This window comes from Vespa mandarinia, chromosome 5, assembly GCF_050613455.1.
Source record: "Vespa mandarinia isolate Hongniang chromosome 5, ASM5061345v1, whole genome shotgun sequence".
In the NCBI taxonomy this organism is placed as follows: Eukaryota; Metazoa; Arthropoda; class Insecta; order Hymenoptera; family Vespidae; genus Vespa; species Vespa mandarinia.
The window spans coordinates 4,200,001-4,220,000 of NC_140814.1; the positions used below are offsets into that span (position 1 = coordinate 4,200,001).

At 30.4% G+C, this 20,000-nt stretch overlaps 4 protein-coding genes across 10 annotated transcripts in view; 2 read left to right on the forward strand and 2 right to left on the reverse strand.

Annotated features, from left to right (window-relative positions):
- LOC118441849 (uncharacterized) overlaps positions 1-4,938 on the forward strand; it is an 11,350-nt gene extending 6,412 nt beyond the window's left edge. For 2 of the 4 annotated variants that reach the window (XM_085657052.1, XM_085657049.1), the window contains 4 exons: positions 7-177; positions 3,503-3,987; positions 4,074-4,195; positions 4,356-4,938. In XM_085657052.1, coding sequence (XP_085513178.1) covers positions 7-177; positions 3,503-3,987; positions 4,074-4,195; positions 4,356-4,384 — 807 coding nt within the window. In that variant the 3' untranslated portion in view covers positions 4,385-4,938. The remainder of the gene's footprint in view (positions 1-6; positions 178-3,502; positions 3,988-4,073; positions 4,196-4,355) is intronic. The other 2 variants (XM_085657051.1, XM_085657050.1) reach the window with 2 other exon arrangements.
- Positions 4,939-8,863: 3,925 nt separating this feature from the next.
- Positions 8,864-12,034, forward strand: Idgf4 (Imaginal disc growth factor 4). Its single transcript, XM_035866876.2, has 6 exons — positions 8,864-9,008; positions 9,286-9,417; positions 9,813-10,066; positions 10,418-10,721; positions 10,935-11,097; positions 11,197-12,034. Exons 2-6 carry the CDS (start codon positions 9,297-9,299, stop codon positions 11,657-11,659), a joined length of 1,305 nt encoding a protein of 434 aa, XP_035722769.1. The 5' UTR covers positions 8,864-9,008; positions 9,286-9,296; the 3' UTR covers positions 11,660-12,034.
- On the reverse strand, positions 11,717-15,717 carry LOC118441883 (uncharacterized). The gene has a single exon (XM_035866877.2). The coding sequence runs from the start codon at positions 15,715-15,717 to the stop codon at positions 14,686-14,688; it is 1,032 nt and encodes a 343-aa protein (XP_035722770.1). The 3' UTR covers positions 11,717-14,685.
- Positions 15,605-20,000, reverse strand: part of Stacl (SH3 and cysteine-rich domain-containing protein) — a 68,532-nt gene continuing 64,136 nt past the window's right edge. For 3 of the 4 annotated variants that reach the window (XM_085657347.1, XM_085657348.1, XM_035866861.2), the window contains 4 exons: positions 16,871-17,047; positions 16,492-16,765; positions 16,058-16,241; positions 15,605-15,894 (listed from right to left, as the gene is read on the reverse strand). In XM_085657347.1, coding sequence (XP_085513473.1) covers positions 15,748-15,894; positions 16,058-16,241; positions 16,492-16,765; positions 16,871-17,047 — 782 coding nt within the window. In that variant the 3' untranslated portion in view covers positions 15,605-15,747. The remainder of the gene's footprint in view (positions 15,895-16,057; positions 16,242-16,491; positions 16,766-16,870; positions 17,048-20,000) is intronic. The other variant, XM_035866863.2, reaches the window with a different exon arrangement.

Below are 20,000 nucleotides of genomic sequence, written 5' to 3' on the forward strand. Positions count from 1 at the left end.
TTATAGAAACGATGCAAATCAACATTATTATCGGAGACAAGTCTGATTAGTCCTAAACAGTCGCTGCCAGGTGAACAAAATATGCCGGATAATACAGCGATAGATCCAACACAGGAAGAACGTCAACAGGCACAGCAACAGCAACAACAACAACAACAACAACAACAAAATGTACAGGTAAGTCGGCCGAACAACGACGATGAAATGAATTCAGAACCTCTGCCCGCTCCTCGCAATCATCACGCGATCGGGGATGCATTATCGAACGAGAGGAACATTCAGGATGAACAGGACGACGTTTTACCGAATCAGGAACAAAGTAATGTAAGATTTGCACCGGAAGATGATAACATCATACCGGTAGGTCCTAACGAAGTTAAAGATGAGGAACAACAAAAATTATTACCATTGCCTTATGATCTAAGAGACAAACGAAATAAAAAAGAGGAAGGTTTCCCTTCAGCCGAGGATGTTGCCGAGGAGGAATTAGAGAAAAAAAATACGGACGTAGATGGTGTACAGGATCTACAAAAGCAGGTTCTGGCACCACCGAAAAAATCATCCTCGAAAGAACCTACCGATCTCGAGAATAAAATTTTAAACGAGAAGTCACCGAATACCGATGATACTGATACTCTGGCCCGGCCGGATGCACAAAATAATTTTCCTGACTTTAGAGATACCGATAATGAGGCGCCGGCTGATGCTTGGCAACAGAAAGAGGAAGTAGGGAATTGAATCCTTTTAAAGAGGAGATCATCGTTGGTAACCGATCGTGTTTATTAAAAAATGAAAGAGCACAAATGAAAAAAATCGTCGATCGTTTGAGAACAATCGATATGGACGTATATTTTTCGAAGGAAAAAGAAGGGGAAAAAAATGGAACAAAAAAAAAAAAAGAAGAGAGAGAGTAATAATATCGACGACTCGCTTTCTTGGATCTTATCAATGAAGTAAAAAGTAGTAGATCGTCGCATTATTTGTGAGAATGTGCCTTCGAGTGAGACATATTGTTTTTAATCCTTTGAGTGTGGACATATTTAGATTAAAATTTTCTCTCTCTCTCTCTCTCTCTCTCTCTCTCTCTCTCTTTCTCTTTCTCTTTTTCTTTCTCTTTCTCTTTCTCTCTGTTCTCTAAAGAAATACTTTCTCGCGTAACATAAATATGATAAGATAAATATAACTATTCATCTTGAACATTGATAATCTTTATTCGTTTCGGGAGTGTAAGTTGAAAAAGAAATTTGTCTCGCGCAAATATGACTCCGATAATTTTCATCGGACGCATATATGCGTCGGTAACACTCAAAGGATTCTTAACAATACCGTATATGTGCATTTCTATTAGTTTCTCTAGCGGGATACTTTTGGGTCATTTTGTTTCCTTCCTTTTTTTTTTTTTTTTTATTTATTATTTTTTTACCATTTTTTTTTTTTTTTATTTTATTTTATATTATTTTATTTTATTTTATTTTATTTTATTTTATTTTATTTACTTTGGGTCGTCCTTTATGTTTTTCTCTCTTTCTTTTTTTTTCTTTTTTCTTTCACTTTTTCTCTCTTTCTTTTTTCTTTCTTTTTTCTTTCTCTTTTTCTCTCTTTTTTTTTCTGTCTCTCCCTTTCCTTCTTTTCCTTTTTTAATTTTATTTCTATGTGCCACGTAGTTGCATGATTTTAAATTGGGTATGGTAGATAGATTATGACTATACGAAGATGACAATGACGATGACGATGACGATAACATTATTCGATAATAATATTCGTATCTTTATTTCGTGACGATTTTAATCGACGAAATTCGCGCCTTATCGGATATGCATTTAAACTTCGTCATTTTATACGGTGTATTTACTTACAGATTATTTACTAATAATAAATATATACATATATATATATGTATAAATAAATAAATATACATATATATATATATATATGTATAAATAAATAAATATACATATATATATATATATATATATATATATATGTATATTTATTTATTTATAAGATTCGATTTATAATTGAAAATCGAAAAATCTTTATTCTTCGATTAGTATTATAATGATAAATGCAAATAGTTCTTGATTGTAATTAAATTACTTAAATTAATATGTTTGAAAATAATGCAATATACAAGAGGAAGATGAAGAAGAAGGAAAAGAAAAACTATATGCAATATGTGAAGAAATGAAGGATAAATTAATATACGTGAAAGAGTTTTTTTTTTTTTATTATACATTCTATTATTTGAATCTTAATAAGGATAGAAAAGAAAAGAAAAGTAAAGAAAAGAAAAGGAAAAAAAAAGTAAATAAATAAATAAACAAAGAAGAAGAAAGGTCGTAAATAAAGGATATATATCGCTTCTTTCGTTGGAATCGATCCTTTTCTTTCTCTGACGAAGAAGATAGAAAAGATGATCATGTGTATGCGCGAGAAAATTACATTAAAAAAAAAAAAGAAAAAAAAAATAAAAAAAAATAAAAAAAAAAAAAAAAAAAAAAGAAAAAAAAAAGACAGAAAAATAAGACTTTTGCACATCATCAGCGATACGCCTTGTACTCTTCTATGTTACTTACCGCATTAATAAATTGTTATTATTTTTATCGGCTGGCATTTTTACTGGCACCCCCTGTTCTTCTTACCTAATCGTACTTACAAGCTTTCGATAATTTCTTTTCCCCTTTTTCTTTTTTTTCAAAAGAATTTGATTTTTTCTTTTTTTTTTTTTTTTTTTTTACGAACTTAAAAGTAACGATAAAGAGAAGAAAAAAAATACTAAATGCAATACTAATCAATTAGAAAGGGTAAAAACTTGTTCGAGGGGAAAAAAAAGAAATGATTAGAAATATAACAATTAATGTAACAGACGACGTAACTTACAATTAACGTTATTCTTTTCATTTCGTAAAACTTACGGAACATTACGGAATGATCCATTTAAAAATGATCAAAGACGCTTTCTTAATAGTTCATTAAAGATCCTTATTTTAAGTTGCATGCTCCGAATATATTTTTTTATTATTATTATTTATTATAATTATTATTATTTTTCATTGTTATTTTAATTCTGTTTTCTCGTCCTTTTTTTTTCTTTTTTTTTTTTTTTTTTTTTTTTTATATTAGTACTGCTCGCTTTTGTAGTGTCGATAGAGAATGGTAGATTAAAGTAATCTTTCGTAGAAGTGATTGATATACTTACTTTATGGAACCTTAAAAATCCTATACTCGAGGTTGAGTACTGTCGACGAGTTTGTCAGGTTAAGAAGGTAAGTCGATTAGTTAAGTTAATTAATAAGAAATTTAAATATCCTGCGAGTCTAATTAATAATAATATATATATATATATATATATATATATATATATATATATATCGTGAACGAAGTAGAATTTAGTAGCTTTTAGTGGGGAAAAAAAGAAAGAGTAAAAAGGAAAATAAAAAAGGTTGATCGTCAAGATTTTACAATCAGATCGTATTAATACACGAATGATGACATTTTTCAGATTATTGTCTCGTCGAGCTCGATGAAAACTATACCAGTATTGAAATTGGACACCAGCACAAAATCTAACAGCATAATCGATTCCGTGTCTTCTAACAAAGCTGTTAAAATCGCTTCGAAGGTGAAAATTCCACCTGGTGTATTACCAATTTTAATGATAATGGATCAAAATGCCGAGAAGATCGAGAAGGAGAAGATCAATGAAAAATTATTAAAGAACGACGAATCCGTCGTTCAGAATATAGCTTTGAAGAAGAAGGAAGTTATATCGGAAGTAAATAGTAAGGAAAAGGAGAATGAAGTTAACGAGAACGATAACGATAACGATAACGATAACATAGATCCACCGTATAAAAGTTTGTCTGGGAATAAACATGGCGTTGATCAGATTGTTGGTGGTAGACGACAAAATGGCAATTGGTTTAAGGTGAAACCGGGCGTACAAGAATTTGGCGAGGAACCCAATCCGATCGATCGATTGCCTGGGTAATTGAATTATCTTTGACATTTATGTAATTAAAAATTTATATAAAAAAAAAAAAAAAAAAGCAAATTCCTTTCATATATTGCAGATTGGAAAGCGTCGTTGACAGACAATTCGGTGCAGGTGAGGAACAATACGTTGGTGCGGAATACGAACCTCAAGCTCAAAAAATAGAAGATTTGCGTTTGGCTGAAGGCGAAGAGGAAGAAGGTAACAGATAAATAAATCGAGAGAGAGAGAGAGAGAGAGAAAGAGAGAGAGAATTTTTTTTCTTTTTTTTTATGGATAATCGAATGATGGATTTTTCTTAATTTTCTTTTCTTTGTCTTCTTCTTTATATTTTTCTTCTTTTTCTTTTTTTTGTTTCCAGACGAGGATGATCCCGAGGATGCTATATGAACGAGAAAATGTAAACGACGAACGAGGCTAATTTTTTTACGAGACAAATCGTAATCTTAATCGTATTTAATGATAAATCATCCACCCGCGCTATACACTGCGAGATGATATTCTTCGTATATATATTTTTCTAATTTGTTTTTTTTTTTTTTTTTTTTTTTGAAATGTTTTTTTCTTTCTTTCTTATTATCAACTTTACGAAGACGACGATGACGAAAGAAACATACGATGAGATTGAAGGATAACGCAACAATAGTTCGTTAATGATTCTCGTTAGAAAAAAAAAAAGAAAGTTGAGATACTAAAATATCTCGGCTCTATACGAAAATCGTCAAGTAGCCTAACTTTCGAGTGTTTAGATTTTTTCTCTTGTTCAGCTTTTTAAACATTATCCATATGATCTTTCCAATTGTCTTCGTACTTCCTTTTTTTTTTTTTTTTTTTTTTAACAGCCGCGCTCTATAATATTTACGAAAAGAAAAAGGGAAAGAAAGAAAAAGAAAAGAAAAAGAAGTATCGAAGCGAACGAATCGTTCTTTTTAAGAGAAAATTTATACGTCGTCTATATATATATAAATATATATATATATATATATATATATATATATATATATATATATATATGTACAACGATTCGATTGCGAAATTTTTTTCAAATGAGATTATCGAGATTGATAGAGGAAACAGACTGTATTTTTTTAGGATTAATACAAAAGAAATAATTAACAAAAAAAAAAAAAAGAAAAGAAAAGAAACAAGCAAACAAATATATGTGTATATATATATATATATTTATATATATATATAAAAGTCACACAGATATACAGAGAAATGGCGACTCTTTGTGTCTCTGTAAAAGGTTCTAATTTTGAACAATATGTATATTAATGTTTGCGAACGAGAAACGTTCGTTTTTTCGCCTACGTAGAGATCACCTGTGACTTAAATGCACTTATTACTTAGGATAATCGAGATTCGATGCACACTTGTTGACAAACAATACATACATATATATATATATATATATATATATATATATATATATGTATATATATAGTGTCTGTGTGTGTATTATGTCATAAAAGAAAAATAATAAAAGTAAAATAGAAAAAAGAAAGTAAGGAGTCGTGCGATCGTCGACTCGTATTATTTGTCGATATATTATAATAATATCACATTTATATTTTATATTTTTGAACGATAACAATTTTTACTTTTGAACGATCGAAAGGACTTAACGTTAGAGTGAGTAAGATAGAAGGATGGATCGAACGAATGTTAAATTAATTATTTTAAGGAATTTATTATAATGAAAGTGAAGTTTGTTGATATAATCGTAGAATCTAATGCAAGAGAGACACTGTACGAATGTATATATATACATACATACATACATACATACATACATACATACATATGTTTTTGTTATTATTATTATTATTATTATTAATATTTTGATTATTTTTTATTTCTTTTCGTAATAAAAAAAAAATAAATAAATAAATAAAAATTAAGTTTGATATTCGTCCTTAAAGAAAAAAGAAAAGAAAAAAAAAAGAAAACTGAAAAAGAAGAGAAGAAAAACACTTAAATGACACAAGAACTTTTTCTAATCTATATTAGACGAATAGAATCGAATGATATCGATGAGATTATTAAAAAAAAATCTATTTATTTCTAATAAATTTTATTTCTCATTTTCCTTTTATGCAATCATCTCTCTGCTATTTTCCTCGAATATTTTCAATAAGTGAAACAAAAAAAGACGGGGAAAAAAAAGAAAAAATATATATATATATACATACATACATACTTAGAAATAATCTTTGATGTCGTCGCGTCGAAGCACGTTATCGTGAAGTCATCGATATTTTTCCAGATCATCATGCCGTCAAAAATAATGTACATTTTCCACGTAATCGAGATACGTTCCGTTCATCGATGCGGAATATATTTCTTCCTTGAATTTCGAATTATAGAGATACGCGAGAGAGTACGGTATTTACGATGCTCTTCCATATATATATATATATATATATATATATATATATATATATATATATATATATATGTATGTATGTATGTATGTATATATACATTTATATAGCTATTCGGTTAATTATTGAATGCGATAATATTTCTCAGGAAATCATTTTCCAATCGACGTCTTTATTTTATTCTATATACGTTTTATTATGAGATAAGCATATTTTATAATAAAGATATATATACACGTATACATATATATATCTTTATTTAAAAATATACTTATAATACATATATCTATATATAATGGTGTACTTAAGTATCACTACAGTTGGAATGCATTATATTTCTATATTTTTATTGTACAAATACTTAAATTTTCACAGTATATATGCCCATGTGTGTGTATATATGTATATATATATATATTTTATGTATGTATGTATATATATATAGAGTTAGAAAAAGATAAAAAGGAATCAAAGTTTTTATTGAAATATTGATAATATTTATCTCATTGTTTATTATCTTCATTATTTATATTTTCTTATTACTAATTTATCATAACGGAGGATAGATCAAAAGACATTTAATGTCTCAATATGTGATCTGTTTGTCCAAGAGACTCTGACTCATTGCCGAGATCTATATTATATAAGCTATTCGAGAGAGTGAATATATATTACGATATGTTCGTACCGTTCTTAGAATTTAATTTGCATGACGACAAGCGTCAATGTTCAAACTGTTACATGCTCGACGACTTGGAAGTTCATAAAATTTACGGGATAATTATCGACACGTTTCTGTTTAACTTAATTCGATTATGTGTAACAAAAAGAGAAAGAAAATCAAGAAAACAAAAAAACAAGAACAAAGAAATATAACGACGAATCTGACCTTATTCGAAGTTAACGAGCACATGAAATGGCGCTAATGATTGATATTCCTTTTTTTATAATTAGCTTCTTTCGTTTTTCTTTTTTTTTTTTTTTTACGTTCTACAAACAAAAAGAAATATAAATAAAAAAAAAAAAAAAACGAACCAATCTGACGACCGAATATAATTTAATTTCTTTGATGAACGAAAATGAAGACAAAGAAAAAGAAAAGAATGAAAGGTATAAAAAACGTGACCACCATTTAGATATTCATCAAGTTCGAAGAAATTTGATTAAACACGTTATCTGAAATAACATAATAACGTTGTTTTTTTTTTTTTTTTTTTTTTTATTTAAGATAAGTAATTATGAGAAATATCAAAAGTGTTTCGTTGAAATAAATGAACACATAAAAAGAGAGATCAGAGAGAAAGTTTTCATCTATCATTTGGGTTATCACAATTGAACTACATTTTCTGGCGCATCAACATTATCCATAAAATTGACGTTAAAAGTACGTGAATATGTTTCATTAGATAATTAATCTTCTTTAATTTCGACTTTAATTTTCAATTTTTCCGAATGACAAATTTTACTAACGTTTTATTGTTCGAGGAAGAAGAAGAAAAAAGAATATAAAAAATATGAAATATAAAAAAAAAAGAAGAAGAAGAAATAAAAAAAGATTAGGTTCCGGAACAGACAAGAGATATGTGTTCGTAAATAAATAAAATGAATTAAAAAGATTTTATGCACGAGTTTGCAAAAGATATCTTTCGTTTCTTTTTCTTCATTTTTTTTTTTTTTTTTTTTTACTTTCTCTAGAAAATAAGAAACACTTCTTTCGACGTTTGTTCATAATATATCTTGTTTTTAATAATTGTTTCTAACGTATCCGTATAATGTTATATTTTTAATGTTAAATTAAGTTGAAATTTCGTACGAATGGAACTACATCCGCGACGAGATAATTTTAGAAAAGATCTGAATGATCTCATCGCTCATCTTGATAACATATTGGGATGGTTACCTTCAATTATCTAGTTAGAAGTTTCTCCTCGTATGTTCGTTGAATGAAACGTGCTGGTGCAATATGCTGTTAGCGTAATTGTTTCATACGAAGAAAAAGAAGAAGGAAAAGAGAAGTGGAAGAGATCGAGAAAAATAAATATATAAAATTAATTTAAAATTAGATTTGTACGATAGAAAAATATTATACGTTCGTCGTATCAAGAATCAAGAAAATCGAAGGAGGAAAAAATTCAAGAGGAATTTCTCTCTCTCTCTCTCTCTCTCTCTCTCTTTCTCTTTAAATAAATTATACCGACAACAATATAATTTCCAAATTAGAGATTCAAAATTATGCGTATGTTCAAAGACTGCACCCATAATTTTTCTCTCTCTTTCTCTCTCTCTCTCTCTTTCTCTCTCTTTCTCTCTTTCGTATTCCGTATAAATTCATTCGTCTTGATTTTTCTCGACACCTCGAGGACCTTTAACCTTGGCGTATATCCTTCACGCGTGTAGATATACAAATATATGTGAATACGTAGTACGTATATATTTACCAACTCTAATACAGTTTCGTTAACATATGTGAAAAAGAGAGTGGTGCCTTGTGTGCCATGTGAGATTGTTAAGGAAGGTTGACGTAATATCATTGGTCTCCCCACTCTAAATCTCAAAGATGGTACGAACATAACAAAGTCTTCGGTTAGTAGATCGGATCGAACAGTTTGAATCCTTCGTCGTCAGAGGTAAGATCATTAAGACGAGATATTTAGTTTCCTTTCTTTTTTTTTTTTTCTTTTTGATATTTTTCTCTGTATATTTTCTTTTTTTTTTCTGTTGTAAATCTCGTTGAAACGAGATCATATTTTTTTCGATTGAACATCGTTGATACCTTTTTTTTTGTTGTTTTATTTTTTTTACGACGAATTATCGATTCTTTCTTCGAACTTTTCCGTAAATTTTCTTTACTTTTTCTTTTCTTTTCTTTTCTTTTTCTTTTTTTTTCTTTTTTTTTTTTTTTAGGAACAAAAGACATGAAGGTGTTCATTTTTGCGGCTTTGGCCGTGCTCATTTTCGAGGCGTCACTTGCCGTCGATACTCACGAACACAACAAGGTCGTCTGTTATTGGAATGTTACGTCGTTTGAAAGACAAGGTAAATATTATTTTAACAATATTTATAATATGAGAATAATAGGGATGATATTGTAAATATTATAAAATTCGTTTGCATGCTCTTTAGAAAGTTATTTGTGAAAAAAAAAATTTTTTTACTTTAATTCATATATATTTTTCGTGTTAATTAAAAATTTTCGAAAGATCTATTTATGTTAATATATTAATAATAATAATAACAATGATAATGATAATAATAATAATAATAATTTATTAAGATGAGAGTAAACGATGTGTGGTGATATCCGTGAAAGGAACTTTCTCTGCTCGTGACGTCACTCTCTGTTTATCTATGTTTGTCCATGACATGAAAAACGAGAGAAGTAAATATCGATAACATAATAATAAAAATCCTTCGTTCTGTGATATTTTAAGGTCCTGGAAAATTCCAACTCGAGGATGTTAGACCTGCCTTATCTCTCTGTACTCATTTAATATACGGTTTTGCTGGCATTAATCCCGATACGTTTGAAATTATTTCATTGAATCCAAATCTGGATACTGGCGCTGGCTATGCGTATTACAGATTGACAACACAATTGAAGAAATCTTTTCCAGATCTTAAAGTTTATCTGTCTGTCGGTGGAAATGCCGATCCATACGAGGAAACACACAAATATCTTACATTGGTAAGATAATCCTTGATCATTAATACTTTTTTTTTTATTTCATTTTTAATCGAATGAAAATAGCTTTCGTTTAGAAATACGAAGGAATTGATTTAATGATCTTGAAAGAAAAAAAAAATTAACGAAGAATACAGTGGGGCGGGGGGGGGTAGAGGAGGAGGGGGTTAAAGAAAAAAGAAAAAAGAAAAAAAATATAAGTACAACGTGATAAATAATTTTTAATAATATCTAACGATGTGAATGAAGAAATTTGTGTAATATAAAAAAATGAATCATTAAGAGAGAATAATTTTACTGTAATAAGAAATAACGAGTATCTCTTATCTGTGTATTTTATTCTTCATACGATAGACCGAAACCTCAGAGGCAAGATCAAAGTTCATCAACTCTGTGAACCGTCTATTGAACGATCATGATTTCGACGGTATCGATCTAGCTTGGCAATTTCCACCAGTGAAAGTAAAGAAAAATCGTGGTACTTGGGGTTCACTTTGGCATGGAATCAAGAAAACATTTGGTTATGGAAAATTCAAGGACGATAAGGAACAGGAACATCGCGATGGTTTTACCATATTGGTTCGTGATTTGAAAACGCAATTGAGACCAAAAGGAAAGGCTCTTACGATAACCGTCCTTCCGCATATTAATGCTAGTGGTACGTGTTTTTTTTTTCTGTTTTTTTTTTTTTTTGTTTTTTGTTTTTTTTTTTCCTTTCAATTTTTCATTAACTCCTTCGAGGAAATCGCAATGTGCGATTTGTAAATCAAATTGTGGAAAAATACAAGATGACGTATTTAATAAGTATTCAAGAGGACGAACGAATGATTATCATTCAGTCGATTAATTCTTTTTTTTTTTTTCTTGACAGTTTATTACGAGGCACGATTGTTGTCACCGATTCTCGATGCTATACATCTGATGACGTTCGATCAAAAAACACCAGAACGTAATCCAAAGGAAGCTGATTATCCTGCTCCGGTATACAGCAGTTATGGACGTGTTCCAGAGGATAATATCGATTCGTCGGTTAGGTAAAAAATTTGATAATTTTTTTTCTTTTTCATTCGATCATTTATTCATTAGTTCCGTGAACGAATATATCTAATCTTTATTATCAAAAATTAATTAAGGTATTGGCTAGAGAATGGTACGCCAGGTTCTAAGATAGTCGTTGGTATACCAACTTATGCAAGAACATGGAAGCTAACCTCAGAAAGTCAAATTTCTGGTGTACCACCTATCATAGCAGAAGGTCCAGGTGAACCAGGACCACATTCCGGTATTCCAGGAATATTGTCTTATTCCGAAGTTTGCACGAAATTGACCGAGACCAATTTGGGACGTTTAAGGAGGGTAAATGATCCATCGAAAAAATATGGTAGTTATGCCTATGATCCGTACAATGCCGATACCGGAGTCGAAGGTCTTTGGGTTGGTTTCGAGGACACCGATACGGCTGGTAACAAAGCTAGTTACGTGAAGGCCAAAGGGCTTGGTGGTGTTGCGATATTTGATCTTTCGTTAGATGATTTCCGTGGTGTTTGCAATGGTGATAAATATCCAATAATACGTGGTGCCAAATACAAGCTCTAGATCTATCGACATTCGAGAGAGATTGGAGACTGTTTTAACGTTGGAGCTTTTGAAGAGATATCGATCGATCGATATATTAATTAATTGATTTAATTCGGTCTTTTTTTTTTTTTTCTTGTCACTGATTTTCGACGATTAAAAAAGTTTTATATCCTATTAAATGGTCCCATTATCCATATCCATAGGTACGCTTTTGTACTTTTTTTTTCTTTCTTTTTTTTTTTCTTTTTTTCTTTCAATCCTCAAAATTCCATTTCTTTATTCTATCTCTTGACAGATCATTTATTCCTTGATGGATCATATTAGTTCCTTCGTTCGATGTGTTTTAGTTCAACAGATAAGAAATAAGGAAAATAAATAAAAATGATAATTGCAGATCTAAATTGTTATTCATTTGTTCTCTATCTATTTCCATTTGATCGTTCGATTAGGATAATGAATTTTGGGAAGGTTATTAAATAAAGGTAAATCTTTGATACATGTATGCATGTATGTATATACATATACATACATACATATATACATATATATATATATGTATATATATATATATATATATGTACGTATGTATGTATATGTATGGATAATATATTTCGTGCAGTCTATTCGAATAAACACTTTTTGCTTGGGGATGTTTACCAAAGATCACGCATACGTAAATGAATCAGACTGGTTAATTATATCAAACGTGTTTGTGATGACGTACGATGGCACACAATGAGAGATTACACGTAATACAATATTATATCCATTTAATCGGCATTTTTATTTCTTTTTTTTTTTTGTTTTGTTTCGTTTTGTTCTCTTTTCATCTATTTCAAACTTCATTTTATTTTTCTTTTTTCTTTTCTTTTCCTTTTTTCCCTTTATTCTTTTTCTTTTTTTTTTTTTTCTTTTTTCCCTTTCAACATTTAAATATTTACGGATATCAATTAATTTTTACTCTTCTTTTATTATTTACTCTCCCTTTTTATTTATTTATTTATTCATTCATTTATATATTTATTTATTTATTTATTTATTTCTTTATTTATTTATTTATTTAATCTACTAATAATTAGCGGTAGTGGTAGTTAGTAGTGGTCACATTAACGTGATTACTTTTTCCCTGCATATGCGTGTATATGTATGTATATATGTATGTATGTATATACTAGATACTACATATATATATATATATATATATATATATATATATATATATATATATATAGTATCTTTTTCTCTCTTTGTAATACTTAGAAAATACTGGGCGTGGTATGTAATTTTAAAACAGCTTATTTCTCTATGATACAGGTAATTAGCACCGTTAACGTGTTGTTTTCGGTTTATTCTTTTCTTTTTCCTTTTTTCTTTTCTCTCTTTTTTTTTCCTTTTTTCATTTTTTGCAACATTAATCGAAAAATTTGCATTCGATAGATCGCGTGACTCGAAATGATTGTAATCAATTAGTCGACAAAAATATATAAAAAAAAGAAAAAAAAAAAGAAAAAATAAATAAATAAATAAATAAATAGAATAAAAGTCATGCAGTTTAACTTCTCGTAGATTTATCCAAACCCAGTCCCGAATGAATATTTTATTTACTCGATATCCCAAGAGCTATCATATGCAATTGATTCGATTTACGTTGCAATATTTCTGTTGAACGGTGCAATAATTCGATACAGAGCTTTAACATGGGAAGGGCACTCTTAGTTATACATACATATATGTGTATATATATATATCACGTATATGTATGTATTTATGTATATGTTTCTGACTATGATTTTTGGGTATTTTCTATGTTTATGTGTATATCATATATCTATATGATATATATATATATATATATATATATATATATATATATATATATATACAGGGTGAGCCAAAAGAGTTCCTTCTAGTTTTACAATTTGAAAAAAGAAATTAGTTTAAAAGGTATTGGAAAAGGTGTAATAGATTTTTAATGTTATTTAATAACTTTTGGCTTACACCGTATATATAGATGTGTATATATGTATGTGTATATCATATATCACATGAATATCTCTAAAATTTACGATAAAACGATAGATCATCTGATATTTTTCTTAAAACTAATAGAATTCTTATTTTCTCTCTCTCTCTCTCTCTCTCTCTCCCTCTCTCTCTTTCTCTCTCTTTCTTCTTGTTAAGAGTATAAAGAACTCGAGGAGAAAGAGTGAGTGAGAGAGAGAAAGAGAGAGAGAGAGTGAAGAGAAAGAGAGTCAGATTTTTATAACAGGATTAGAATATTATATTCGGCGAGATTACGATGAAAGCATTCATTAGACAACGACGATTAGAGGATAATAAATCTCTCTTTCTCTTACGGTGCAAATAATCTTATCGTGTTTTAAAATAAATTATCAACTGCAAAGCTATATTATCCCATGATATATATATATATATATATATATATATATATATATATATATCAAAGAAGTTAATTATTGAATAAGGAAGAAAAGTAATATACATAAATGCTCGGATCATTATTGTGATTTAATTTTCACATATATTTTTATCGAGTGTTTTACGGAACGTTCAAACGAAATGCTTCGATACTCGTTTAAATAAAACACGAAAATATAAATAGGCTCGGATGTATGTATATATGTATGTATCTATGTATGTATGTATGTATTTATGAATATATTTATGTAATAACATATTTCTAGGCCGATGATTTAACGAATCAGCTACAAAGATTAAAGCAATTATAATAAAGAATTATAATAAAGAAATCTGAATCATCTCGTTAACAATGTAATCGATAAGAAACAGAAAAACAAAAACGAAAAAAAAAAAAGAAAAGGAAAAGAAAAGTAAATAAAAATATTATGAAACGTGACGCTGTGAGAAGGATCAAAAAGGTTCGTCGTATTTCGATCAAAATGCGGTATATGATATAACGATGCACACACACACATTCACATATGTATATGTGTGTGTGTGTGTGAGTGTGTGTGTAATGATAAAGATAATAAATAGAGAACGGTATGTTCCAATAATGTCTTTTACATGATGGAACACCGTTTAACGTTGTACCTATTATCTTGGTCCACGTTGTTGATGCTGAGCACCTTGAGTAATCTCTCGGTGTCCTTGAAACCGTGTCTGTTATTTTGTTCCTGCTTCAGCAACATCATCGTAGTAGTTTTCTTTTTTTTCTTCTTTTTACGTCTCTTCGCCTGAGGTAGGGTTAATTCGAGCATTTGCTCGAGCCTAAATCGTATCGGCCATGTTATTTCCTCCTCGACATGTTCCTCATCCTCGTACGCATAATCGTGTACATTAGACGTGCTTTGATTTTGTTGTTGTTCATGTTGTCTTTGAACTAATTCCTGATGACGTCGTTGTTGTTGCTGCTGCTGTTGTTGTTGTTGTTGCTGTTGTTGTTGTTGTTGTTGTTGTTGCTGTTGCTGTTGCTGTTGGCGATTTTGTAATTCCTGTTTCTGATAAAATTGTTGATATTGACGATTGTGTTGGACGGTGTAACCACTGGCGATAAGTTTCTTTGGTTGAACGAAGGAATCGTGAACGCGAACCGGCCGAGCCAGGGATGATCTTTTTCTAGCTGGTGTCAAGTGAATCTGATGATTCCTCGATAGATATTTCATTAATTGGTCATTGCTACGAGCGTTATAACGTCTCGTTGAGTCATTATAGGGCGTTAACATTCTGTTAGAATCCTTGCTCTTGATAGAACAGGTGTCCAAATTCGAACCTGGACGTTCTTTGCTATTACCATTGATCCTACTTTTTGTATTGTTACTTTTGTTATTATTATTATTATAATTACTACTACTACCATTATTATTATTATTATTATTATTGTTACTACTCTTGGCATTATTCTTATTATTATTGTTACTATTATTATTATTATTGTTATTGTTATTATTAATAATATTATTATTATTGGTAACGGTGTGACGACATTGCTCGGCACATTGGAGACAGTCGTAATACTTTTCGACGACGCTTCGACGCATCGGATTAGCAAAATGATTGCGGAGATTAGCGCAGTGCTGAAGTTCGCTCGTCATGTTTAAGCGAGTGCCTTGATAAGGCTGCTGTCACACCTCTTGTAGATACATCAAAGGACAGAGGGTTTCGTTGTATAACACGTCACCCTCCTTACCGATATGTTCGGCCGATCTTACGTCCGCCGCGAATCTAACCATAGCCACCCCGTCCACTTCTTCGCCAACTTGTATGACAATCTGCGAACGAGTATAAAACAATTGATTATAAATTAATATAAGTTCTATCGATGTGTTCGATGATCTGTTGATGTTCATACGTCATTTCGTCTAAATGAAAAAAAAAAAAAAAAAAAAAATCATAGATCATTAATCGTCCAATTATCTCTTTCACACTTTTTACCTGATCTCTAAGCAAAGTGATTTGATCCGTCAATTGCAGATTACGAGTGACCTGTAGAGTCCTTTGGCCGGATTCGACGCGCATCACGTAAGCACTAGGAAAATATCCTGCACGACCGCCGAGACATTTACCCTTCCACCAATCCTTTTCAGATTTATCGATGACCGTGACCTTATAACCGGGCCTAAAAAACGAACAATAAGTGTTACTTTTTTCGTTCTTTCTTTGTTCCTCTTCCCTCGTTCTTTTCAACCTTTCTCGCTTTCCTTCCCCTCCTCCTCATTCTCCTCCGAGATTCCTCTTTTCAAAATAATTTCGATCATTCGCAGAAAAATTCACGATGGAACGAACAAATAATTCTGACACGAGTTACGATTTATTTATATGAATTATTAAACGATGCTAATAGAAATAGGACAGATGTAAATACTCACTTTAAATCCAGTTCGTCGCGATGACGTGCCTCAAAATTGTAAAGGACAACGTAGAGATTGTTCGGAGGAAGTACTCGTTTCCCAGACGGATTCATGTGATTTTGATTGTTGGGATGTGGCGAGGGACACGGTGATGTACTTGCCGATGAATAACATTTGTCATTCTCGTCTGGTAACTCGACGCTGGACGTTCTTAGGGCGCTCCTAATGTGCTTATGCATAGTGTGACCTTGTCCTGGACTGCATGGAGCTGCGAAGATCGGTAAATCTCTGTCTGCGCGTACGTACCACGTGACGAGAGGAAACACGTTTTCGTATTCTGAAGAGATTCTTTTAAAAGATATCGATATTAATTCTTTCGTTTTATTTTTCTACTCACATAATCTATTGATACTGCCACTGTCTGAGTGCCTTGGTGGTGTCGATTCTCTTTGACCGGAGGCATAGTAATCTCTTGGACGATGACGTACATGAGCCGTTCCTTCCGGTGAATCCAAACTGAGACTCTTCATTCTCAGATTCAATCGTTCGCGTCTACGTTGCGGGCTATGCGGTGCTTTACGTTTTGTGATTATCGATCATGATAAAATTAGCTTACTTCTTTTTTTCTTTTTTGTTTTTTTTTCTGTTTTTTTTTTTGTTTTTGCTTTCATTTAAACGAAGTTTAATCACTTTATCGACGTTGACGTTCTGTTCTATATCGTCAATTTTGTTGTTCCTTTTTTATTTTTATTTTTATTTTTTTTTTTAATCCTCTCTCTCTCTCTCTCTCTCTCCCTCTCTTATTTTTCCTTTTTCCTTTTTTCTTTTTTTTTTGTTTTTTTCTGTCGAACTCACTCGGAACGTCAGCGACGAAATTGGAAAAGAAAAAAAAAATAAAAAAAAAAAAAAAAAGAATAGAAATGAAAAACAAACAAAAAGAACAGAAATTGCTAGTCTCTACCACTACGTCGAATCCTTTTTAATTGTTTTTTTTTTCTTCTTTTCTTTTCTTTTTTTTTTTTTCCATATTCACGTACGTACAAACGAACAAATAGCTATTTGTAAATTGGAGATAGATAAAAAGAGATAGATAATAATCTTTTTTTTTTAACGGGACACGACTCTGAGTTAGAGAAATAGTGAAAGATAGTAAGAAAGGATTGTTGTGACGTTTCCTTTTTTTTTTTTTTTTTTTTTTACAGATAAAGGACAATCTCATTTTATTTACAATATTTATACACACGCGCGCACGCGCTAACACACACACACACACACACACACACACACGTACGCACGCACGCAAACAAACACAACATATATCCGATAGCTCAGGTAAAACATATCCGATCGATTCATTTCTAGATAATATTCTAATTCTATTAATATTTTCATCGACGTTCGAAACAAATCAATAAAAAAAAAAAAAAAAAAAAAAAAAAGCAACGACATATTTTTTTTACCGTTATCATTATATAATGAATATTTTATTTCGATAAGAGAAAAAAAAATATGAGAAAAATTCGACATTTAAAAGCGTAGAAAAATTAACGTTCTCGAAAAGAAACAAGTTCGATTGTCTGTTCGTAATTATGGATTTATAGTGAATTCTTGTGATAGTATTGATGGTGGTGATAATGGCGGTGACAGAGAAATTGGAGTTGAGAGTGATGGTAATTACTATTGGTATTTACTATTTAATTTTAATACGAACAGCTGATAATAACTTCTCTATGTTCATTCAATAGGATCGTTTGAGTACCGTACGTAAGTACATATTATACAATGTTTGCTAATGGTTGCAGCTTCAGTTCGTTGACTAAAGTTTAAACGGTTTAATTAATTTGGAGACTCGATATGAGAGAAGCTTTGGCAATCCTCTCTAGCTATTCGATTAAACGATACCTTCAGGATAACCAGAGAAACAATCAGCCAACGTGTTAACTCATTTAATGCTTTCTCATTAATTGCATCGCTATCTCGAGATTCTCGAGAATATCTTTGGCTTTGTGATACGGATGAACAATTTCGGGAAATTAAATAACAATTTCAATGAGTCTTAGATGTATCAAACGACAAATCGAATTTGATTATATATATATATATGTATATATATATATATATATGTTTTCGAGGATAATAAACTTCGTTATAATAAATTTTTTTCTTCGACTGATCGATCCAATTATTATCGTATCTTCTTTTACAATTTTTCAATTGTCTCATTAGCGATCAACGAGACATCAACGAGATAATATTCAATCAAAAGATAATTAATTAACGGAACGTCGCTCGTCAAATTTTTTCCCCTTCATTTTACTTCGTTTTATTTTATCATTCTATTTTTACTTTTATTTAATATATCTTCTTTTTTGATTTAAGTCGTTAGAACTTAGACTTTGCGCTCCGAACGTGAAATGGGATTCGCACGAAATTGAATTTAATACGTACGTATGTGGTCGTTGGAAAATGTTAGGAGTCTAGAGGGTGGAAATCGGTGGAACGTTAGATGAATGGGGAGAGTTGGATTGGAAGGGGAGGGGGAGTGGTAGCGTCAAGAGGATTAGAAGAGTAGATTTTACGCCGAAGGGATAGACAAATGGATTTGAGTTGCTTGATCCGTTGGGAAATAGTTGAGACCCGCTTATTTCCAGTCGCTTACTTTACTTCTATCGAGAGTCAGAACTTTGTTCGCAATAGCATAGGCTATAGAAATTGGAAGAGAGGATGAAATGGGGGGGGGAGGGGCGGGGATTAGGGCGAAGAAAATAAAAAAAAAAAAAAAAAAGAAAGAAAGAAAAAGAGAATAATAAAAAACAATAAAAAAAAAAGAAAAATTAAATGAAAGAAAGACAAAGAGAAGAAAAACGCGACGAGATCGAAAATATGCAAAAGACGAAGAAAAAAATATATATAAAAGAGATAAATAGACGAAAGAAATTAAGGAAAAAAAAAAGAAAGAAAAAAAAAATTGAAAATTAAAAGAAAGAAAATGAGAAATCATTTAGCTTCTAATCGTTTTGTCAAAGTTTTTTTTTTTCTTCATTGAATAAATTAACGCGGATAAAAAAATTAAAATTAAATTCGAATTGGTTATCGATACGATTTCTACACGTTTTTATCTATTTACACCTTTCTCGTTTTAATCGAAACTCTATTTTTTTTTCTTTTTTTTTTTTTTTTTTTGATATCCATATATAAAATTCACAAATTATTTTTTACGGTAACACTAACAAGTTCGCAACAGGTCATTGTGTTATTGGTCAGTCGGTTTGATCGAGCGACGAAATTAATTTTCTTTTTTCATTCTTTTTCTTGCTTTCATTTTTTTTTCTTTTTTTCATTCCTTTCTACCTCGTAAATCGAAGTAGCGCATTAATAAGAATGGAGAAAGAAGGAGAAACAAAAATCGTTCGTAGAATGGCAGCTTTAAAAACGTTTACCAACATGACATAACCAATTAACGTTTCTCTCTCGATAAAGTGAGAGATAGAGATAGAGTTCGGACTTTCGACAAAGGGGCCGCGTTT